The sequence below is a fragment of the Siniperca chuatsi genome, linkage group LG18 (assembly GCF_020085105.1).
Source record: "Siniperca chuatsi isolate FFG_IHB_CAS linkage group LG18, ASM2008510v1, whole genome shotgun sequence".
Classification (NCBI taxonomy): Eukaryota; Metazoa; Chordata; class Actinopteri; order Centrarchiformes; family Sinipercidae; genus Siniperca; species Siniperca chuatsi.
Genome location: NC_058059.1, coordinates 6873898 through 6899128, shown reverse-complemented (window position 1 = coordinate 6899128; position 25231 = coordinate 6873898). Strand labels below are relative to the sequence as shown.

Below are 25231 nucleotides of genomic sequence, written 5' to 3'. Positions count from 1 at the left end.
GTCATGGCCTTTGCCAGTGAAGACTTGACATTTGACTTGGATTTGACTGCTGTGAGATTTAAACTATATGAGACTTTACACCCTTGAAACTTGACTTGATACTTGTGAACATAAATGAATAAATTTGAGCCTGATGTTTTGACTAGTAAACTTATAGAAAAATAGATACAACCGCAACAGGGTAGGGCTTGTATGGCCATACGCCATATTAAATTGTTGGACCTTTGCATTGAAATGACTCAACACAGCTTTGAAAATGTTAAAATGTTGTGTCATTTTAAAAGATTTAGAGACCTGAAAGTCTTGCATTTTGACTAGACTTGTAATTTGCTTATGAAGACTTGTAACTTGACATGGACTCTCCTTCAAGTACTTGAGACTTGACAGACATGCAGACAGCATTGACAGACTTAACACTTGACTTGGACCATCTCTCATCAGTCACCTCCTGAGTCTTGTGTCCTTCTGTGTACTGAAATAGTGATGTTAAATGAGGCTAATGCAGATGTCTTCTCTCTAACTCCAAATTTCTCACCTCTGGAATACAAAAACCAAGACAGGCTTAACGTACAGTATCTCTGTGACACAGAGACTAAGCTCGTTTAACATTAAATCCTCCTTACCTCCACAGAGCAATGGATCACTGCTCAGAGGATCCAGATGGTTCCGGTTTTCAATTATAGAGATTTGATTTAGTAACAGAGGACATCTGCTCTGTGTCAGAGCATGTTGTGTTTGTCTGCTGTTTGTTGTTGCGGACTGTGTTTATGTTAGGGAGAATCATGTGGGTTGGGATACTAGGCAGTGCTCTGCTATTCCTCCATTCATTCTTCAATTACACTGTGCGCTAATTCGGACAACCAGTCTGCTAAACAGCTAATTTAGCAGAGCTCAGCTTGACAATCTAATAGAAAAGATATCACTGACGAACACAACATATTCCAAGTGTGAATTATTGTGTGTGTGGCTTATTAGAGATGCTTTATATGCAAATATCATATTAGGCACAAACATGTTTGGCATGAAATTGAGTCCATCCCATTTTTGGTAATATCATTGCAGTATTTGATCACTACAGTCCTCATTTAGCTGAAGCCAGTATTTGTACCAAAATATGCTAATTTGTGCCTCTCTCTTTTGTTTAGTTGCATATTATAGAGTGAAAAGTTAAAAATGAAAATTGATACAAAAATCAGCAGTTGGTGGTGTCAAAGCACTGTCAAGTTCAGTGCTGTAAAGTCATATATTGGCCAAATCTTATCGCATTTTGATTTTACAGATTAATTTTAAGTATTAAATTAAGAAAACAGTTGGAGATATGAGTAACTATAACATCCAAAAAAAAATCCTGATTTGCATACCAAATCTGGAGATGATTAGATCAGCAGTCAGTAGTTCCCAATAAAATAGTGAATGCTCCTAATACATATTATATACTAGTATAGTGTGTGTGTGTGTGTGTGTGAGAGAGAGAGAGAGAGAGAGAGAATGAGAGAGGAGGAGGATTTGCTTCATAATGCAGTTTCATCCTTATTAGTCACACTGCCACACACACTTAACACTAATTTCATTAGTTTCCAATCTTGCAGACAGTCAAAGATCTCATTTAAATAATCTAACACAGCCTCAGTGACGCAGTGACCCCATGTGTTTCAAAAGAATATATCAGTATATTGACCTAGTTATACACATTTTTTGTTTTAGGCTTGTTTTCTTATTTACTTTTCAGCGTGTATCCCAAATAAAATTTGTTGACCTACACAAGACCGCCATTGTGGGAAGCTTGGCTATAAACAGTTGCTCAACTGTGACATGTTAGAATGTCTTGTACTTAAAGTTTCAACTTACGTACAGAACATAGTGGTCTAAATAACTTTCCATTCATCATTTGGGATTGTATAAGTTCACCAACTGGCTAAAATGTCGACAGTTTGCTCTCTACCTATGAGCTAGCAGTTAGCAGTGATGGCTCTCTGAAATCTGAAATGAGAGACATGCATGCTCGACATCACCCGCATTCTTCTCGGACATGTCCAGATTTGCTTCCACACACATGCACAGTCTTTGACTCCAGAACCCTTTCACAGCTCTTTCATACTGATCTGATACTTTGCTGTACTATGTGTCCAGGTTAAGAGATATATTTAGATAGATACAAACAAGATAATAAGATAACAGACACAGTTAAGTTCAGTAACGGAAAGGCTGGGGAAATCAGGAATTGAAAGCAATAGCCTTTTACTCCCTGAATAGATTAACTGATACATTCTTGGAGGAATTGGTAATATATTGGTAACACAAACACTTATTTGTTCACGCTCTCACACAACATTTGCCTTAGATCTGTAGTGCACAAACACATGTTGAATGCTTTAAACATCCTAGGCTAAGGTTTGGGTTTATCATAGTTAAATATGTTTCACCCATATCAAAACTTTCACGTATAGCAGAAAGCATCTTGAGTTTGGAATTAAACCCAGGTCACGCCAGTCTGATTCCGAGCCCATTTGGCACGCCAAACTCCATACCCTTATTTCCAACACACTGTCTGTGTCAAAGCTCTACCTTTGGTTCAGCGTTGTAGCTCAGTTTAGAGCTCTGTCTAGGTTGTTTCTGTTTTGAATTAGTTTGTTATCCCCTGTGTTTGTGTGAATTACCTTTTTAAGAGTGATAACACACTGGCAGCCAATCACACAAGATGTACTTTGTCGGACTGAAAATGCAAGGTGTACCACTCTGGCACTATGCATATTTTTTGACTCGTTGAAGGAATGGCTTAATATAATAGAAACTTTGGGAAATACACTGAATTGTTTTCTTGCCGAGAGTTAGATGAGAAATTTGCCACCACTCTCATGCCTGTATGCTAAATATGAAGCTAAAGCCAGCATGTAATTAGCTTAGCATTAAGATTAGATGCAGGAGGAAACAGCTAGCCTGGCTCTGTCCAAAGCTCAAAAATACACCTCTAAAGCTCACAAATGAACACGATGTATGGATTAAACAAACAAGAGACAACGTTAATTAGTGAGCTTTAGAGGTGCTGATTGTTTTTTTTTTGTTTGTTTGTTTGTTTTACTTTAGAGAAAGCCAAGCTAGCTGTTCCTCCTTGCTTGCAGTCTTTACGCTAAGCTAAGCATCTCCTGACTTTAGCTCCATAGTTAACGGACAGAGTCAGGAGTGGTATCGATCTTCTCATCTAACTCAAGGCAAGAAAGCGAATAATTGTTTTTCTGAAAATGTCGAGCTACTCTTTAAACATACATTTTTAACAATTTAAAGACCAATTCCACATTTTAAAGATCTGTCTCTGTTTACAGAGTCTCCTCCAGAGAGGACAGGACGCCGACGCAGCATGCCAGGCAGCTCCTCAGACAAGACCACACCCGCCATGGAGGCTACGTCCACTGCTGCCACACCATTCAGAGTCACCGTGAGTACTGTAAGTTTGTTTTTATGTATCGTCTCTGTCTTATATGTTTGTTTTAGTCTCTGACTTTGTCTCTGCCTGCACCTTAGTTTGTCTTAGGAGGCTCTTAGTTGTAGATCAATGTCTACAGAAGGCTGGTCTGGTGTCCATATGGACCCATGCCAATCTGAAACTCATTTACATCAAATGCTGGAATGGGGCCTTTGATGTTTGGCTTCTACACATCGCACATCTACACATCTTGGGTTTATGTTCAGCACACCATCCTCCATTGCCATTTTACATCCTGTGTGATTTTTCATTGCATTTCACTGAATAATTTTAACATGCTTCATGTAAGCCAACACGTACACTCCCACACCTGTGCACGCACAACACAGTCACGCACTCACTTATAAGCAAACCTCTCCCCCTCTCTGTCAAACACACACACAGAGCAGTCCTTTGTCTGTCATCTTGCTCTAATTCAAATCCGGTATGCTTTCTGCCATGTTTAATTCAATAGATAAACAGCCAGTTAATGAAGCAAAAAATTCCACTATGAGTCATCAATTTAAAGCTAATTAGCAATTAGCAGTGCATATTTCCATTAATAAATAATGAGTGGGGATGACGACCTGGAGGTGAACTGTAAACAGTATATGTTAGGACAGCAGAGCAAGCACTCAGCACATAAACAATCCTTCAACTTCATGTTAACTTTCAGCCTTTGTAAAGGCGTAGCAGGCACACTAATGGGCCAAGTTAAGGGCTAAAAGACATTATATTCTTTCTGAAAATCTTCAGCACTCAAAGTTTCACCAAGAGGTAGTGTACAGTCTCTGCAAAAAACAAACTGGGATGGCTCTAAGGCTTAATAAAAGCACACAGTAAATAATAAAACAAGTAGGCTATACCCAGGTGGTGTTGGACCACCTGCAGAGTGAGAATAAAGTGTTCCATGAACTGCAACAGTTTAAACTTTATTTTAGGAGTTACACATACAAACCACAGCTTGATGAGCTAGAGACTGCCAAATTCTCATCTGTTCATATAAAAAGGCAGAAATGATGTTTCTGGGGATTATAGATTGTTATCTGCTTTGTGAGTGTGTGCATGTATGTTTGCTCTTTTTATGTCTTCCTGGCTGATTTTCTAATAATGAATGTGGATTGAGTCATTGAACCGTTTTATTTTGATATGACCAGGAATCAGTGAGTGGATATAGAGATATAAAAAAGAAAAGAAGAATATAAAGCTTGTAGGAGACAGAAAGGGTCAGATAGAGGGGGTTAAATATTGATTAAGTGTCTCTTAAGCATCTCCTTGTACTCTCCAGGGAAGAGAGAGAGAAGAGGAGCACCGCAGCAAAGTCATCCTATCTCAGTCACATGACCACTTATTGCTAAGCAGCAGTGACTTCTTGCACAAAGAAAGCTTCCCAAGACAATGTTTGACCCTTTCCTGCACTTTTCTTCATACTGCCCCCTTCTGGCCTCTGATGGTAGCACAGCCAACTAAGTTTCCCACACCAACTTTTTCATTAACTTTTGTTGGATGCAAACTAGTAAACAAAAATGACTAAAACAAACAGATTTGACTAAAATGTTGCTGATCATCAGATTTTGCCGATAGATCAAATGGGTACACGTACAGTAGAGAAAGACAATAGATACAGTATGTAGATGGATGTATAGATGGATTAGATACAGGCAATAATCTGGGAATTAAAATGAAATGCAAAGAAAGACATGCAAGGAGGCGGTCATATTCTCCTCTCTCCTGTATCCCCCACTTTTAGCAATGACAAACCACCCCTCACTTTTCTCCCTCCATTGAAAAGAGTTGGGGTGACATCTAAAGTACCCCTCCTAGGCCGTGAGCTAAATCTGTCAAAATGTTTTTTTCTCATGTTCTTTGCAGAGACTGGGCTCAGTGTCTGCACACACAAATGGATGCCACGCACACACACACACACTCTCATGCATAAGCACATCTTCCAGTGCTTCTCAAAAACAATTTCTCACCAGTAGGCATGAGAGAAAACTAAAATCTCTCCAAAGCCTAATCTTCCACAGCCAATTCAGAAATACTAGAAGACTGCATACATTAAATATAAAAGTTACAACTTGGCAGTTTCTCTTATTCGGTGCTTCTTTAAAGAGCAGACAAACAAACCTTATCTAAGTCTGTCACGTCCACATCCCGCTGATTGAACTAGCTGGCTGGATTGATTCTCAATTGTGACTTAGCGCCTTATCCAATCTCTCCCTGACTCTATTCTCCCTACCTCCCCTCTCCTCTCAAATAATAGCAGGGGGTCTAATTGGACAGGTATGTCTCTTGTTTTCATCAGGTTGTGCTAGAGGAGGACAAGAGAGGTTGATGTGGAAGCAGGGAACACCCTGCTGATTGTCCAGGCACTGATTCTATCAGTCCCCATTAGGGAAGCCTGGAATTGCCAAGCCAAGGGAATAGAATTAACTTGTTGCAAGCATTTGCTTTAATTTCATGAAAAAAAAATAAATAAATAAAAAAAAAAGCACAGCGATAAAATTGAGCTGTCCTCTTAATGCTGATTTAATAGGCTTGGACAGGCTGAGATTACAATCAAGTATGCAAGCCTGTTATGCACTCTCACACACACGGGCATGTGCAGAGGTAAGCTAACACACATTTGCACTGTATACAAGGTAACATAGCAAATATGGACAAACACATTCTTTTCACAACCGTCAAATTCTCTTTGGAGCTAGTACAATAAGCCAGGGCTGGAGGACTGGTGAAAAACAGCCTCTCCTCCCCTTCGAGGATGCGTGTTGAATCAGATTTTTCCATCCCCTCCTTCCACTAATTAGCTATCAGCCACGGAAATATGGAATAATTAAAGAACTCATCAAAATTCACGCTAACATGTGACACTGTAATGCCCCCTGTCAGGTTGCACTGGCTGTAATAGCCTTGTCATATTTCTGTGTATAAGTAGGTGTTTGCAAAATGAAACATAAAGGGCCAGACATTACAGCAAAACCAATAATATTTATGAAATACCAAACAGATATTAATTAATGGGGGGATCTCAACAGTATGAATGTCCTGTATTCAATTGTTTTTTTCATTCATGCATTGATGCATGTATGTGTATTGTTCAACCAGGCTCACAGGGAAATTGTATTCCCATGAGTCAATTTATGCATTTCTTTACCACACAATAGAACAATGACATGATGTATGATATCTCATTAGGTGTCAGTTTTCATTGTGTATGTTGGAGTCAAAGGCAACGTTGCTTTTAAGAACTGATCACAGACAGCAAGACATAATGGAGATAGGTCAAGCTTTTTACATTGTGTTTTTCAGTTGTCAGGAAATGTCAACCTTTAGTTCCTTCATATGTAATGACTGGTGTCATATGGAAACATGCTGAGACGAGGAAATCTGACCATCTTTCGTTTCGGCTCTAGCTTGATTCTCTCTGCAGCTAGTGCTGTGCTCCGCTGAGCCCTGATCCGCTGGCGACCTTCTCACTCATTTGCTGTACTTTTCTCTTCACTTTACCCGTCATTTAATTTCATTCTATTGCTTTTTCTATCAACTCATGCTCTGCCACCTCCACATTGTGCTCCACTTTTTCCATTTATCCTGCCCCTATAGCTTATCCCTCTCTGGCAGGCACTCAGTCATTTTCTCAATTCTTTGACCAGTCTTACCTTTATTTCTGTCCTTTCTATTTTTCACCATATGTCTCTGTCTTTATTTCTCTTCCTGCATATATTTTTTCTCTTGCTCTCTGAGTCATCTCATATGAACAGGTGTTGAAGGTGAATTAAATGCTAACGTTTGACATTTGAGCTTTGACAGGCTGACTGAATTAGAGAGCAATGTTTTTTAATGTCTCATTTCTGTCCACATGCACTGGAGAGGGTGACAGGGAGAACAAGGAATACTAAATAATCTGAGAAATTATAGGTTTGTGTAACTTCCTGGCATCTCTCTCTTTTCCTCTCAATTCTGTTGCTCTTTCTCCCTCTGTTCTTCACAGTCCTTCCATCAGGGGAAGGAGAGAAGTAAAAGCAGAACAAGTAGCCACTAATCAATCCACCTCGCCTACAGGGACAGGTTTCTATTCCCTGACTTATTTCTGCAGATGGAGGGAAAAAAGAGAAACATTTTAATTTGTTAGCTGTGAATATGCAGCAGCAGGCACACACACTCTCTAGGGGCTACAGGGAAGAGGCATAGAATTACTATGAATTTGGAGGTTATTGTGAATGATATCCAGAAATGAGGAAAGGTGTGTGTCATTGTTTGCGCATATGTGTGGGTCGATTTTCTACTGCGCTACCATCTTTGCCCTGTCATGTTGTTGAAGGAGCTGATCTGAGAGTGATGCTAAAAACAGTCGAAGAAAACAATATTCCTACTGCACAGATGCTGACTTTTGTTTGTCATTGTAAAAAATAGTGCCTATGCTATTCTAACCACATGCCACACACTCACATACACATATGGAGTGAATGATGTATTTTTACAGCTAACACTTAAGAGGAGGAGTGAGAGTTTGATTCAGAAAGCAACCCTGTAGGTGCTTTCTGAAGAGCCATAGGTGCCGCACTCATACCAACAGGTGAATCAGCCCTGTTCATTTAGCTAACAGCCCCTGAACAGAGTTCACTGGTGGCAGATGGCAATAGTAAGCAATTTGCTGCCTACTTTCTGTAGGCTTACATATACCATGTCAGATATATACTCAATTTCATAATTACTGTTTTTAGAGTTAGTAACAACAAATTGGTGTGCCTTTTGTACCGACAGGAAATGATGCAATATTTGCGCCAACAGACCTCAAAGTGCGGCTTTGGAATGCCTCTGCCAATTTAAAGCAAAATGTGTTTGCAAAAATTTAAAGAAGTACTCCTGCAATTTAGTGTTAGACTTCCACAAAGAAGCTAGCAAGAGACACATTAAAAAAAGAATGGTCAAAAACAAAGCAGCAGAGCTAAGCATATCCTGACTTTTAGGCCCTAGTATGGTTTGAGCTCCAAAAATGCTGGATCCCATATTACCCATAATGCAACTCAATAGCATCTTTTGTTAGACTTCCTCTACCTGGGAAATTCCCACATCTTTCAAATTCCATGTCTAAGTTTGTAATGCAGGCTTTCTGCTATACATTTGTAGTCTCAAAGCCCAAACGGAGTTATTTTCTCAGACTCAGAAAGCTCCCTCAAGAGCCACAGAAGAAATTAGTAGTACTCCTGATGACAATTAAACTGAACTTCATGTGTAAAATTGCCCCTTTTAATACTTTTTTTTGTCTTGTTTTCCAAGATCCTCCTCAAGCTGTCTCACCACCATCCACAATTTGTTTTAATGATTAGCAGCTGAGTAGCTTCTCAATTCCCTTTGAGCACTGCATTGTGGGACAGCAGTGTACAACAGCACACTCAAACATCAAGCGTTGTTTAGTGAGAATACTGACTGTTGTGAGTATATTCAATTTTGTCAGTTTTCCAATGTGAACACTGCTTAAAATAAGTATGTAGTATGTTATTTGGACACACACTAATGAAACAGAGACACTCTCGTGATTGGCGTAACCTTAAATATACTGAAATTGGCAAGTCTTTGTTCCTAGCCCTTAGTGTTTTACTAATGACAGGTGTTGTTCATCAGAATGCTGTGGCTCCTCTGTGATCAGCTGGCAGGCTGTCTGGTAGTCACTCTCTAATTATCCCTATTCCATTGTTGCCCGGGGCGACCTATTCACACAGTAGGTGGTAATTATACAGGTGTCTTAATGGCCTGACTGAGACGGAGGGTGGTCTTTTCGCTGTGTTTTGCCTGTCGCCGTCTTGTGAAATGCATGCATGTATGAGAATGACATGAGGTCAAGGCACTGTAGGTATCTCTGTGGTTATATGAGTTTCTTCACCGCATTATGGCTCCTGAAGGTGTTCAGTCTATTATTCAGCCTATGAATAAGCTACTGTGTTGTTTGATAGGAATAAAAAGCTACACCTGAGGCTGAACACTACCTGGTTTATTACTTTCTCCTGCATACGGGCTCACTTAAGTTCTGTTTTCTTCGTGCTGCCCTCCTAAGTTGCTCTATCCACTCTCCTATATACCCTCTTTATTGAAGGTCCTTCTTTTTCATCCTCTTCTTCCTCTCCTTCTTGATCTTCTTCCCTGCAGTGAAATCTAAAAAAAAAAGATGAGGTTTTTGTCTCTCAAAACTTGCAACAGCCTGCCATTTCTGCACCACATCTCATTTGTTCATATTCTCTCGCTCTTAATGCCAGCCAACTGTTGCCATGGAGACGGCGAGGTGCTTGGGGGAGTGTGATTGCAGATGTTAGAAGAAGTAAACACTCAGACAAAGAGAAGAATGAAAAAAATAATAAAGGGGAGTATCCACTGAATTAGTGTATGAAAATTATAAAACACAAAATGGTTGTACATCCAGAAATGTGTTGCAAACACTGGCATAATTACTGCTGTGAGAAAATATTAATAAATATTGAATATAAATATAAATATCAGCCATTTATGTTTGTGCTCTTTGAGAATCTTGTTTTGTCAGGGTCCTGTCTGTGAATGTGTTGGTAGTTTTATGTGTCTTTGTATTCAGGAAATATTTTGTGTTTGACCTTGTCCTCACTTTTGTGTACATCACTCCCACTCTGATATGAACATCTATACTCATTTATTTCCCTTTAACGATTTGTGACATTCGGCCTCACAGAATTTAGGAATGTGGAGCGTAAATGTCGGTATTAATATGTTTTATTGGCTGTCTCTGTCTCTCTCCGTCAGGGCTTTCTAAGTCGACGGCTGAAGGGCTCGATAAAACGCACCAAGAGTCAACCCAAACTTGACCGCAACTCCAGCTTCAGACACATCCTTCCTGGCTTCAGGAGCGTTGACAATGACAGGTAGGTGTTTGGTCATTGTGGTGATGCTGGTGTGTGTTTGTGTATGCTGGATTTGTCCATATGTCTGTTCTATTCTGGTGCCTCTCTCTGCCTGACGGCTGGTTATTCAGGTCACTGTTGATATTTTCATGTTGTGTTGTCAGTGTATTGTGAAAACCAGTGAATCCTGACTCCAATCTGTCACTTCTAATATGTCTCGCTCTTTCTCACTGCAATACATGATGAATCTCCTGTCCTCTGTTGTGTCATTCCATAGCATGTTTGGTTTTTGGTAGTGGTTGTAGCATTCAACTCATGTCTTCGCAAAAAGGTTGTACTTATGCTGACATATGATTTATTTTGCTATGTCTCGCCATTGGGGCTGGGCAATAGAAACCATATGAACACTAATCGCAATAGAACATTCTCTTGATAAAAAAATTAGAAACGTCTATATACGGTTGATAAGTTACACAGCTTGACAATGTATTAAAAAACAGTCACATCACAGAAATAAAGCTATTTCTAACCAGTCATATGGAAGTCTTTAAGAAACACAGTGAGGTTGGTTGAGTTAGCTAAACACACCACATGCCTATTGTTTTGGTAGCGAAGTCAGATAGTTATGAGAGACCAGCGCACCCACTAAGGTAACATTTTCGTGTCGGCACAGAAAGCACCAACACAACAGCCACAACAACCTTAAATGTAGTAGTTGTTGTGGAAAACAAAGAAATAAGACATCAGTGTGTGAGACAGTCCCAAACAGGGCAAGGCTACTTAAAGTACAACATCAAACAGATAGGGGATGTAAAGTGTTAACTAAGTAGGAAACCATTGCCAACAGAGACAGGCAACAGGAAAGTTTATCACCTGAAGCATCACCATCTAATAAAACATGCAGGGTGCAAGCGCATTAACAAACCATGATGAAAACTATGTGCTTTCCCCACGTCACACCAACTTTCATACCTTAGGATTTATACAAGATTTAAGAATTTTGTTTATTTTTTTTAATAATTTATTTATTTCAATAGATTTTCTGTTTGCAGCTCATACAACTATTCAATTTCAGGTTCTGAATCTATTGCAAGGGCATTTTAAGCTTAAGAAAATCTTTGAAGTCAGAAATAGCGCCTTAATTTATATTATGATATATATTGATATCTGATAACTGATATGAAAGATAATTGTGATAAAACGTTATCACCAAGCTGCCCCACCATTTTTATCCATCCCTGCCATCTGTGGTCTCAGTGTTGCGTCTTCCGTCCACAGCGCAACCCATGTGATGTTGTTGCGCTTCAGGCTGTGATAATTGCCAGTTTCTGATAACTTCTCCTAATTTCCTTAGGAGTTCAACCACTTGGCAAATACTTGCCCTCGCCTAACTATGTTAATTAGGATTCCAGACCAGGCTACATTGACCTGCAATCGCACTGCCCGCTCACTCTGGATTTTTGATGGTCTTCCCATGCATGCATGAGTAACAGATATCTTTGCTGCGTCTGGAAAAAAGCCAAGGTGTCCATCTGGGGAGTTTAATTAATGGAGGTGCTTCTTTTGAAGAGATGTTCTACGGCTTTTGGTTTCAGAACTTGGAGCCGAGTTGCTGCCACTCTTCGTACTTTTAATGAGGCATTAACATCACTGTCAAACTATCACAAGGGAACACTACCAATTGTTCGCCGTGGAACATGGTGAACTGTTCCTCTGGTGGAGTCGGACAAAATGAGCTCATACCTCCTCTTCTTTGTCCCGCTGTCTTTCCTCATTCTCTTTCCCACTTCAACCCATTTTTTTATAGCGTCTATCTTTCTAAACTCACTCTCACTCTTCTATCCATTTCAAACTCATCACTCTCCAATTTCATCTTCACCTTCTCTATTTTTCAAATGGCGGTATGGTTTCCTAACCTATCAGCATTTATGTGTTTCCCTCTGATAAAGCGCTCGGCGAAGAAGGCAAATATCGGACAGGAAATTGGAATGTCCAGGAGGTGTCTTATCTCATCTGGTTTAACGCAGAAACACACACAAACCTCACTTGCAAATGCACACATTGACTCCTATATAATGATAGGTCTCCATGCCTACATATCCTTGTGTAGTAGTAGAAGATAGAAATGTCACTCTGGTGCTTTCACTCTTCTTGGAAGTTTTAAAGGCAAGGGATGGATATATTAGCATGTGTGTGCGTGTGTGTGTGCGCGCTTCAGCGTTTGTGTGAAAAAGAGGGAGAAAAGCATGAAAAAAATGCAGAATGAGAGAGTAATGTGTTGTGAGAGGAGTCAGTGACACTCCCTGTCAGCCTGGGAGCAGCCTCCCCACAGGGCAGAAGACACTGCAGAAGAAGACAGGCTTGGGAACTGGGAGAAGAGGGAAGTGAGATGATGAGATGACGGAGAGATGGAAGGAGGAGGGAGGGAATCCTGTACTTTGAAAACTCCCTGGTGTGCAGATGTGCAGGCTTGAATGTGAGAGATGCATTCTATGCAGGGGACATTTAGTATTCACTGTACATCTCAAACACTGTACCACTACATTGTACTTACAATATAATTTTGTACATTATATGGTAAGAAAGTTATGTAGCATATTTCAGTCATTTACTTACAGTAATCATATATTCTCCTGTTACATCTCACATCCATAAGTTTGTATGTATTTTTATTTTTATTATTTAGTGAGAGCATATACACGGCATATGGACACAGACACACACACACACACACGTTCAGGTAATGACATTGTTAGGCCTTGTAGCCTGAGGCGGTCTCAGGAGAGAGACCTGCAGATGAGGAGCAGCTGGACTTGTAAAATGAAATATTCATCTGTGTTAATCAGAGGCTGGACACTCACTGAACAGTCCCATCTTTAGCAAAGCAGAAACACGTCTATGTGTGGGCGCACACATCAACACAGTGCACACACAAACAAATTACAGAAAAAAATCCCTTTATTACACTTAACCTATCTTTAAAATGTATTTTTTCAGGGACTTCAGATGTTCTGTATCATCTGGAGATAGTGACAGGATGCACATTTCCCCCTCTAGCTTTCACTGTGGCAATCGAGGTAATTATTAGGACAACAGAATGGGAAACGTAGACTACAATGAAAGTTACTGTCCCTCAAAAATAATTGTAGAGGCTTCACTATTCAGGAGCTATTAACCTTAACTTTATAGGTGTAAATCACAATAAATCATTAATAATTGTGTGTATGCACTGCTATTTACTGTGTTGCAACAACTGGTATGACCATACATTGATTTAAAACAGGGGGGGGGGGAGTAATATAACTGTGACAATTTGTGATGTTAGGTCACAATGAAATAATCTATATTGTGCAGTTACTGATTCTTAAAAAACGGAGTCGAGCACTGAGAGAGAAATGTAATGATGATGTTGTCTCCCTCAAGTTCTTCATACTTACAGTCCTATGGATCTCCACTCATCAATAGATACATCTACCTCTTAAATATAAAACTCATTACTTAATCTGCGCCTTTTTCTTGGCCAGTAGGTCTACTTTTAAAGACCTTTTGTTTTTACAGTTCACATCAACGTTTTGCAGTCCAAGATACATTTCATTGACACTGAATAAATATAGGTTATTGTATGTTTATTTAATTATTTTCTCCATGTGATGGTCTGTCATTGTTTTGTGCGCTTACCTGATGATACCCCTGTATATCTCTTGTTGCTCTCTCTGCCGGTCTGATCTGCTCCACACGTTTTGCTTGTATCTGAGAGATTATCTGAACCGTACTAGCTTCTGCTCCCTCATCTGATCTACACGGACCTTGCCTGGATTCTGTAGACACACTGATGAATATCATAGTGTCAGCAACAGTAGAGTGCTTTAGTTGGACAGTGCAGCATATAGTGGGGTTCATTTCATTGTATTTTTTTTTTCAATAAGCACTTGCAAGATATTATTTCAACAAATAATGTTTTTTTAAATGGAAATTAATTCATCAAGTGCAGCAAGATTACTACAAGAGTACTTGTCTTTTCCTGTCTACACATATTGTAATATAGATTTGTATAGAGGACATAGTTTTATTCTAAGGCTGTATATGTATTTAAACACTTTAAAACTGGCTGCAGTAATTAGACCTTAAAGGTTTCCTGTGTTGTTTTAGACCACTAGTAGCGCTATGGAGCTGTTGAATGTTGAAGGGGTCCAGTTTTTCACTCTCTCCTCTCTCTGCTGCTACCTTCCTTCCCATTGCATCATGATCATCAGATATTGCATGGCATTGTAATTTAGGGTCATTTATGTGTTGTTTGACTCAGTAAGCACACAAGGTAGAAGTGCTTCGGTGTCTGTGTGTGTGTGTTGTGTTGCCTAACACTGCCAGTCCTGTGCTCCTCCTGGGCTCATAACATTCTGCCACACCTACATAATCTCGCCCTCTATATAAATACACTGTAGTGTCGCCCTACAGCTTCCCTGAGTGCACCGAAATCATTTATGACTTCATTGCTGTTGGCAGTAACCCACCCCCCGTCTTCCAGCCCTACACTATGTAATAGGAATACTTGTCTGAGTGGATTTTGTGACCACAGTAGTGGTTGGAAGGAACTGACTGATTGTGATTATGTGTTTGTGATTCGGTGTCTGTAGTCGTATGCATATATCTGTGTGCGAGTGTGTGTGTGTGTGTTTTGGTAACTGCAATTCTCAGCACTGTGGGCACCAATGACTCATGCGTGTTTATGGAAAGACTGCTTCTGTGACACAGCAGGAAGGCTTTTCTTGCCGTCACTCACACACTTCAGCTCTGAATATTAGCAGATGGATAAAATGGCAGATTTATTACGTCCGTATTTCGCTTCCTGTTTCTGTCCCCTGTCTCTATTGTCTCAGACAGTCTGCTCAGCATATGGTTTAATTATGTTTGCATTGCATAGAATACTGTATGCTGAGCGATCTAATAGATGCATGCTGGGAGAGGCTCCTGAATAAAATAAATGGGTATAAGAAATGGATGGACACAATAAAATATACAGCTGTACAACAATAACTTAAAGCACAGGGAAAGTTGATAAACAAGACTTGTTAGGACTTAATAGTGTCAGTGTTACCACAATTCACATTATCCTGAACCAGGATTTAAAAAAAATAACTACCACAGTTTTGGACTTTCCACCAAAAAAAAGGTCTTCAAACTTTTCTGATTACTTACTTTCTGACTTATTTTATTTATTCACTATACATTTTATCTCCCTACATGATGGTATAAATTCTGTTTCCATCCCGTCTTCTCACTGCAGAATATAATTCTGTGGAGAAACTCTTGTTTACTTTATTTTATTTATTTATTTTAATTGAAATTTGTCACATTTAAAGATAGACTCCATGTGTAATTCATATGTGTTCAGATATATGCATGTTCACTTGTGTTAATCAAAAAACTCTAAAACGACTGCAGACTGTACAGAACTCAGCTGCTAGGCTTTTAACCAGGACCAAGAGGTATGATCCCATCCCACCTGTTTTAGCCTCTTTACATTTTTTTAGGATTGATTTTAAGACCTTTATTGATTACTTTTAAGGCTCTCCATGGCCTGGCTCCTGATTACATTTTAGACCTTTTAATCTCTTATGAACCTTTACGTAGTTTGAGATCTTCAAGCAGGGGTCTTCTGTCTGTTCCTGAGTCCAGGATGAAAACTAAGGGGACAGAGCTTTTGTCATTAAGGCCTCGAGACTCTGGAACAACTTGCCCGAAGAAATAAGGTTGTCTGAGTCAGTGTCTTCTTTTAAGTCTCTTCTCAAGATGCATTTTTATTGGAAATCGGATATCCTGATTTTACCTGAGCTGTCTGTTTATTTTATTGTTTTTTTCACTCTGGTATTTTATTTCTCTCTCTGTGGAGCACTTTGTACTTTGTTTTGATAAGTGCTCTATATAATAAGGTTTTCTTATTATTATATTTATTATTTATTATTAAAACACCAACGTACATTTCCAGAAACAATACTGACATGACCTCTGTGTCCTTTATGGTGGCTACAGCCCTGAAACTATTCTTCTTTTAGATATGAAAATAGCAGTTAGGGATAAACAGTTCAAACATACCTACATGGCAAGATGGATACACATTTTGCATGGCTTTCTGAGATAAAAGCAGCCTCCTCTTGTATCCATTTTGTTTTATTGAAAGGTGTGTAGCTTAAAAAAAGGTTTAGAAAAATATATTGGTACCTAAACTCATTATTGGGGTTAGGGTCAGAATTGATTTTTGGGGTTGTATGTGTATTCCTTACTCAATTTATCTTACTTGGGATTGACAGGCATAATGCTATAATTTCAGTGACCATATAAGGCAGTGAAGCAGTGGTATCAGCATGTGTGCTGTAAGAAGCTTTAGCCTGTAACTGAATGGCTGCCTGTAACGGGATTCAAGAGCCCTTGATACAAACCCCCTGTTATTGCTACACCAATGGGTACCATGGTAATTGTTGCAGGTGTGGGTGTTGGAGTGTGTGTGTGTGTGTGTGTGTGTGAGAGAGAGAGAGAGAGAGAGAGAGAGAGACATCCATCCATAAATCCAATAAAGTGATGACATTTAGAGTTATTAAATTCTGTAAACATTCCCCAGGTGGTCCGACTGTAATATCCAATCTTTTCTTTTGCTCACTCCCTTCTTCCCATCTTCCTCCACATCTCACTCACTCACTCACTCACTCACTGACATTCACTTTTTGCTCTTCCAGCATCCCAACGTCTATTAATCCTTCATATTATAAGCCCCTGCCTCTTTTCCCATTTGACTCTCGCTCTTGTGTTCATTTCTTCTGTCTCTCTGGCCCATTTCTGCTTTGCTATCATTTGTCACTTTGGTCCTCTCTTATCTGCTCCGTTCATGCTAATAGTTATGTTTAGAGCTGTTGTTTGGAGCTGCAGTTCACTGGTGGATTTCTGCTACATTAAACCCAATCCTGCGCCCACAGACTCGTCCCTGGATCCTCTTCTCTCCTCTCTCTGTCCTCTCGTCTTAATTTCGTGCCACTGCACCAACATTCTCATCCTCACATCTCCTCTTGTTCATATTTGTCATAATTTGCTTACTGCCAACCCTGTTATCTCTCCGAATTGTGGGGGTTTACTACTACTTACCTTTATTAACTCTTCATCCACCTTTTTTCCCTCCATCAAGCCCACACCCCTGATGCTGAATGGCACATGCTTGTTGATCACATGTGCACTTAACCCCCTACAACACACAATCATACACACACATACAGACACACGCTCTTTTTTTTTCATATTTCAGTAAGAGAAGAAATCCATTGTATTATTCATTCACTTATTCACTCACTACATGATCTTCTCAAATGTTGATTCAGTGTTATATTGGTGATCATTTCTAGCACAATGTACACGCACACAGTAAGGATGTGGGCCTGGAGACTGTCCAGAAAAGTAATGCACTTAGTAGTGACAACAATCAAATGCCCAGTTACAGATTTTTTGCCAATCTGAAGAAAAACAACAGCAGTGCTTTCATTATGTTCATTGCAGCAGTATAATTAGGCAGAGGAAGAGTGCATCTTTCTCCTTCTCTCTTTGGCATCCTTCCCTTCTCGCCATCTCATTTGCAATGCATCAGCATGATTTGGTGTAGATGAAACAAAGCTCTCAGGGTAATAATATGCTGTACAGAGCAGGTTTCACCTACCACTGTGCATTATTAAGCTCTATCCCATACAGACTAGGATGGATTCAATGAACCCATCAATAGCATCTCAAGACTTAATGCCTCTAATTTGGTGTTGATTATAAGGCTTCATGGCATTATCTCTCTCTGTTTAAGATTTTAAAGAGGACTTTATTAATTCAAGAGTAATGTGGTGTTGTGTAGGTACTTAGGCATAGGTGGGTGTTTTGAAAAGGTCGATTTGTCCTGCTTTCATAAACAGTGTGCTCTTCATTTGCTTCAAGGACAGAGACAGCTATTCAGTTCTGAAGTTCTAGCACCAAGGCTAAGTGTGTGTGTTTTTCTGTTTCAGTGTTCTGCCAGAGTCAAACAAACGAACAAGTTTTGTAAATTGATGTCAAAGGTTAAACAAGAGTCCCCAAAGTTGCTTAAGAAAGTCAGTCTTCCGAATGAGACTGGTTTTGGTTACTGCTTGTGTTGGCAGTTCAAACACTCTCATAGACAAAGAACATCAGCACCAACTTCCTGAAAATGGTCCTCTCAAACATTCGGGAAGGAGATGTATGTGAGCTTTTGAGGGTCAAAACAGGGGAGAAAAATTGGAAACTGTTTTGTTTTGTTTGTTGGATAGGATATCATCCACTGGCAGCTTAGTAATATTATTGTGTGCTGTAATAAAGTCTTGTTTGTAAACTGAACAAATTAAGTGATGTACAAACTGTACCCTCAAAAATATCCTTCTTTTCAGATTCAGCTACAGCTGTAAGCACACAACAAATTCAAGAAAGCTTTGCAATTGAAGGTTCCAATATAATATGCTAATGTTCAATTAGATTTCATATGGCCTTGGTTCCACCTTTCAGCTCAGCACTGTTTGAAAACCTTTTGCTTGTTATTTATTTCCTTTAATGAAAGTATGCATCCCTCATCCCTATAGTAAAAGGACAGAATGTGTGAGATTTACATTGTACCAAATTAATCTTGTCTAAGGTTCAATGTATTTTAGGGAGCTGTGCTGTATATTGCTTCTCTGATCTCTTTACTATCTGCATAATTTGTTGCAGAATCATCCCCTGAGCAATCCTAGTGGTGTTGACACCTGCCCAGCTGGTAGGTTTTGGTAGCTGGGTTGATGTTTAACCCTGCTGGGCCTTCTGTAAGCCCGAGCGAGCATGGCCAAGGGTCTCCTCTCTTTCATTCTCTCCCCGGGTAATGAGCTGTAATGGATAGGGCCTTGGGCGTGACAAGAATACTGAGGGCCCCATCAAAGCAGTGCCCTGCGCATCCCTTTAAAGGACTGCTCAGTACGCATGCAAACACTCTTTTACTCATTCATTCCTCTCTTTAATCCCCTCTGCTTTTCAGTTATTTATCATGCACCGGTATTATAACTTGATATTATAACATTGTTGCTTTTTTGTCTTCTTCATCATTGCCTGTGTCTAAATATAAGGAATACATGTTTTTACTCTATGAAATATATAGGAATAGAGGTAAAATGTATGGTAAAAGAGTAAAGAGTCACACACCAGTGTTTTCAACAGGTTGATCATTTATTTGGGTGTTTGATCCCTAAAAGGGGTCATAAGATGATGGGAAGCTCTGACATATCCAACACTTGAGAGTTGGCACTGAAACAGTATTGAATACAAGAGCTACATGTACCATCTGAAAAGGGAAGTCATTTTTCTAGTCTGTATGTTGGCACAGCTGACTCTTCGGCCTCCAATTTTCACATGAAATAATCCATGCAAAAATAAAAGTTCAAAACATTTTGGCCAGAGAAAAATCTGTTTGGGTAGGACGTCCATTCTATGTATTCTATATATAGACTAGTCACATACACACACACACACATAAAAGATCTCAGTGGCACTGACAGATGGTACTCATTGACTCTTACAGACCCACTAAATTACTACAGTGATGACTACACACTCCTCACTAACCTCCCAATTTACTGCTCACCCTTATTTTTTAGAAAAATCTACATTTTTATTGCTTAAATTGCATACAATAATATTATATGTCAAAACTAAACCCATTCAGTGCATTTAAGTGCCATATTACATTCTGGGTTTTAAAGAAAAAAATATCTGAAATGCAAAGACAAACACCTTTTGCTTTAAAAAAGGTACATATACTTAACTTTCAGAACTTTAAGTTTCAACCTAACTACAGCTCAGGCATAACGTAAGCCTTTACTGTTTTCTTTGTGACATTTGGCAATAACATGAATGAAGCTCAGGCTTTCACAAATTGACCGCAGCATTTTGTTTTCTGTGGTTATTTTCTTGAGCAAAACCTAGCTAACTTAGCGACATCATAACTACTACATTGATTTATGTAACTAGCCATTACATATAACCATAATTATCATAGCAAATAATTTGCAGCAATGATTTTTAGTAATCGAGTTACTCGAGGAATCGTTTCAGCCCTACTTCAGTTACTTATCTGTCCCTTAATTGCACAAAATGTTTCATTGCTTTGGAATATCCTTCCTGTGTGAAAGCAATGCTGCATCACTGGAAACCTTCATGGTGTAAAACCCATGTCTGCCCACTGTCTCATAACCTGCTTTCTTACATCAACCTCTTTTATCAACAATTTGGTTTGTTTTTAACTTTATTAATGTGCACTCTACTGCTGTTATTTCTGTTTGGTATTATAAAGTGTGTTCAGAAACGGTGGCGTGACTTCATACTTTGGTTCAGCAGTGATGACATTTAATGGGCTCCTGGTATGCTTCACTATCCACGACTCACTGTGCCTCCTCCAGACGCTGCCTCATCAGGCCAGACTGTCGTGGTATACGGGTATGTCTGTAATAAGGCTCGGTCACTGTGACCCATGTCTTTATTAAATAAATGCATTGATAGAAAGAAAGCACAGGCAAGGATAAACTCCTGTTTTGCTCTGTATTCAGTATCTACTCCATATTGCTATTTTATATTCCCTATAATGAATCTTTCAGCCTTAACTTCTTTTCTAAGCATTAATATGAAGATCACACATCTATGTAGTAGATCTGCTCACATTCAACTAACATTTAATAATATGGGCACTGTTGTTATTTATCATTCTTTTTGATAAATACCCATTTTGATGCTCTGTTAATAAAATACTATTGCTGTAATATTTATCTGATATAGTTCAAACTGAATCAAACTCAGTGAAAAAGAGAAGAGAGAATCTGGCATATGTGGCGCAACAGCAGCACAGCTCCACTGGTGCAGTCTGACCTAGTTAGAAACAAACATTTAAGTACCAAGGTGCCGAGCCGCCTGTTTAGTGGAAGGGGTTTAGGATGGACTACCACTAAAGTCAAGGGTACATTACATGTCACAGTATGCTATCCTGTCACTCCCATTTCTATTTGCAATGTAACCATTGTAAAATAGCATTTTTTTGCCTCTGATTGGAATCAGTCACAATCTATTAGAATGATTCCTGGAGTCTGATTCCCACTGTTGCATTCTTTACTGATGGCTGTCATTGCACTGCATTGTATTCTCACCACATGGAAAATTGTAAGTGTATGGACAAACACTGAAATGAAGGAGAGATGAGATGGTGCCAGACAGACCTCAGTATCCCTTTAAAAAAGGCTATGTTCTCTGAGTGCTGTCATTGTTAGCTGGATTATGTCTGGGTCAGACGTTCAGCATTTCATTGTGCATTTACAAACCCTCTCAAATAGCTCCCTGCACTCAGACACGCTCTTGTCCTTTCTATCAGAAAAAGCAGCGTATGTTTATATAATTATACATTCACAGTGTTTTGAGCATATCATTGTTTACACATTTTAAGTTGTATAAGTTGAACTGCAAAATGTTCTCTTTTAGTCATACATACGTTTGTTTATATTCATAATTTCACTTGTGTGTGTAGAGTGTGTCGTCACACTGGCTCTTTTTAGTAATAATACCTTCAAAGGGGTTTGGAAAATAGTGATGTTTAAGAATTAGAAGGCTTCAACATTTTCATAATAAGGCTACAATGTTTATATCTGATTTGAGGGCAGCAGCTTGGTTATAAAGCACCCAGCACTTCGATAACAAATGTCTGGACAAGAGAACTGCAAATATGAAATGCTTTTTTTGTTTGTTTGTTTGTTTGTTTGTTTGTACTTGTTGTTTGTTTGTTTTTTGGCTGCAATCTATGCTGATACAACTTGGTTTTGTTGGCAGATGTATTAGCCACAGCTAGTCTGAGCTAGCACAGCTGTGTTATGCATGACAGGTTTGAAATTTCATAAGCACTGCCAAATTATATATTTACCAAACAACAAATTTGTATTTAGCAACCTAATCAAAGACCTTTAAATATAATGCAATGCAATACAAAAACACAGCAATTTTTACCACAGAGTTTAATCACCCTCCTTTCATTGCAGAGCAATTGCACTGGATTGCACCTGACATCACTCTCACTGTAAGAATAAATAATTAATCTATAATCCACAACAGCCCATGCTGAGATTAAATTAAAATCATCTTTTTGGTCAGTACAAATGTTGTTACAGTTAAATAGTTTTATTTCAAAGAAGTGGTCTAAGACAGGTTTTAATGAACCTGTTATCATTGTTTGTATTTATCTACTGTATGAAGCTGAATTCATCAAATACTTACTGTATACTATATACATATATATTCAGTGCTTTAGAAAGCCTCAGTGATTAAAATAGGAATGTAAACCTTACAGATTTTGACAAAAATAGAGAGAAATTATATTCAGTTGTCACTAGAAACGTTTAAGACCTATTAAGAACTATTTGTCAGCTTCAGGAGGAAACAGGTGGCCAGCAGCAAGCTACTGAGATACTTTTCCTGATTTGGTCATTTTAAACCTAACAATGTGCCTGTGACCAGTGCTTTTGTTTAAAATGGGTGTGAACTCAGAGCTCAGTATTTGTACCCTCCTCTACACCCTATTGTGCGGTTATTTGGTTTACACATGCACTAGTGTGTGTGTTCGTGCGCGTGTGTGTGTCATGTGTCCGGGAGAATAAGGGGTAGGGGTGATGTCATGTTTGATGACATCATTGCAGACGTGCAGAGAGTACAGATTAGTGGCCGTGGCTCTTCTGAACTAGCTCTCCACAGCTGCCCTGCCTTATCTGTGTGTCCCGCCCCAGCCCTTTATCCCCTTGTGCCAGCTCTGCCAGTGTGTAAGCTCTAGAAATAGCCTCAAACTCACCCTTATCTCCTCTGCCAGTCTACCAATCCCGGCTCAAATTGAGCATGGCAAAACCCTCCCAGCCACATTCCAGTCTTACTACTACCAACCCTTTGGCTGGCCTCATTGGCCAAGTCACTTTGCCAAAGCTGAGCTCCAGCCTCATATGTACAGTGTTTTTTCTGTCTGAGCCCCAGCATGAGTCCTAGTTCCCCAGATGAACCGAGTCCATGCTCAGGGCAGGTTGGCAGCACATGCAACCCCCCCCCCCCAGTCCCAACAACAGCGGTGGCAGCAGCAGTAGTGGCTGACAGGGAAAGCAGCACACCTCGCACCAGAGTTGACAGGACAAAGAGCACACACACTCCCACTGGAGCCACACAAGGGGGGCAGGGCTAAGCTGGGCTGCACCACACATGCATACATGTGACTTCCCCCCACACACACACACACACACACACCATATGCAGGCTCCTCCCTGCGCATGGAGACAGAAATGGGAGGTGCAGTAAATCACTGACAGTGAAAGAGAGAGGGTTTAGCTGGAGTTAAAGGGGGGGGACAGCAGAGGAGAAAGGGGGACAAATCATCATCATTCTCAAATCAGAGTCAAGTGTCGGCGTACCCTTAAATTCATTCATACGGAGTGAAAGAAAACTAACAGAAGAGAGAAGAGAGTGTGTCTCATTTCAGAGACAACACAGGAAGTAGGGCATGCTCTGTACAGGGTGAGCGAAAGAGGGTGGGAGAAAGAAAGGAGGAGAGTGAGTAGCAAGAGAGGGAGAGCATTGTAGCGCTTATTCTCCACCCCTTGTCTTAAAGCAGCAGCAGGAGGAAAGGGAGAAGGAGTCAGGGAGAGAAGGAGGAAGAGAACCACGAGTAAGGAAACGAAGAGGCGAGCAGCAGTCTGCATTTGCAGCAGGGGGGAAAATGGAGCTTTGAAATCGCCTCTGCCCTCATCCATCCCTGCCTTTCTTTTTTTCCCTCCCCTCTTGTTCTGGCTCAGCCTCGGTTTCTCTCTCCGCCTGCCTTTGATTGTTCTGTGGAATTCTGACAATGCCTGGTGAGTGTTGTCCTGCTTTTCTGTCCTTTGTGTGTTAGGTTGCTTGGGTTCGTGCAGTGGGAGATTGTTTTTTATGTGAATGTGTGGCCACGAATAGAAATGTGGACTTTGCATGTAGAGGATGCTTCATTGAGACTGTTTACGCTCCTCTGCCTCTGCATGCTGTCTATGCCCCAGCTGTGCCGTCCTCTTCTTTCTTTGCTTCTCTCTCTCAGTGACAATGCAAGGGAGGCTGCTCTCCTGAGCGCACACACACTCTACTACATCCTGCGTACATTCAGGATACTCAGTCAGAATTATATAATTGCTTTTAACTCCCAAAGGGCTTTCATTCAGAGCAGTGCATTTATTATGTGCAATATAATACATAACACCAGAGATGATAACGCAGAGATGGGGTTTTGATTGTGAGTGGTGACTATATTCTAAATGTAGCAACATCACACAAAGCTGGCCTGTTTGGCAGAGGGCAGCGAGCTAACACAAATCAGATGACTGGGCCACGCTGTGAGGTCAGCCACTGATTTTGGCTGACATTCTCAGTCCAAGTCATATGTTGGAGACTATTAGCAGTTTAAAGAGAGTTGTGTCCCAAGGATAGAGACTTTGGGAGTCTCAGAGAGCAACAGCTCATTTCATTGTAGAAACACTGTAATGTCTGCACAAGAGAGGAGGAGATGAGTGGAAAGGCTCTTCTTGGTGGTTATTAGAGTCAAAGTAATCTTACAAGATGATATTAAGTCAGTCAGTACAAATTATGATGTCAGCTATGACAGATTTATTTACATTTTACGGATGGATTATTTAAATGTATTTCATGGTGATGATGATGATGATGATTCCACAAACATCCACAGTCAGGTTAATGCACCATACACAGTTTTACACTTGCAACAGAAATCACGTGGGTGTAAAACATACTGTGCAAGCTATATACATGCATACAATTAGTCAGCAGCCACACAAAGTATAATTAAATTAAGTTA

The 25231-nt window shown here is 39.8% G+C and overlaps 1 protein-coding gene across 10 annotated transcripts in view; it reads left to right on the top strand.

The window, feature by feature from the left end:
• LOC122866149 (disabled homolog 2-interacting protein-like) overlaps positions 1-25231 on the top strand; it is a 146000-nt gene that overhangs the window by 64436 nt on the left and 56333 nt on the right. For 6 of the 10 annotated variants that reach the window (XM_044175442.1, XM_044175440.1, XM_044175443.1 and 3 more), the window contains 2 exons: positions 3321-3442; positions 10229-10347. In XM_044175442.1, coding sequence (XP_044031377.1) covers positions 3321-3442; positions 10229-10347 — 241 coding nt within the window. Of the gene's footprint in view, positions 1-3320; positions 3443-10228; positions 10348-23744; positions 24246-25231 lie in introns of those variants that run through there. The other 4 variants (XM_044175441.1, XM_044175448.1, XM_044175445.1 and 1 more) reach the window with 2 other exon arrangements.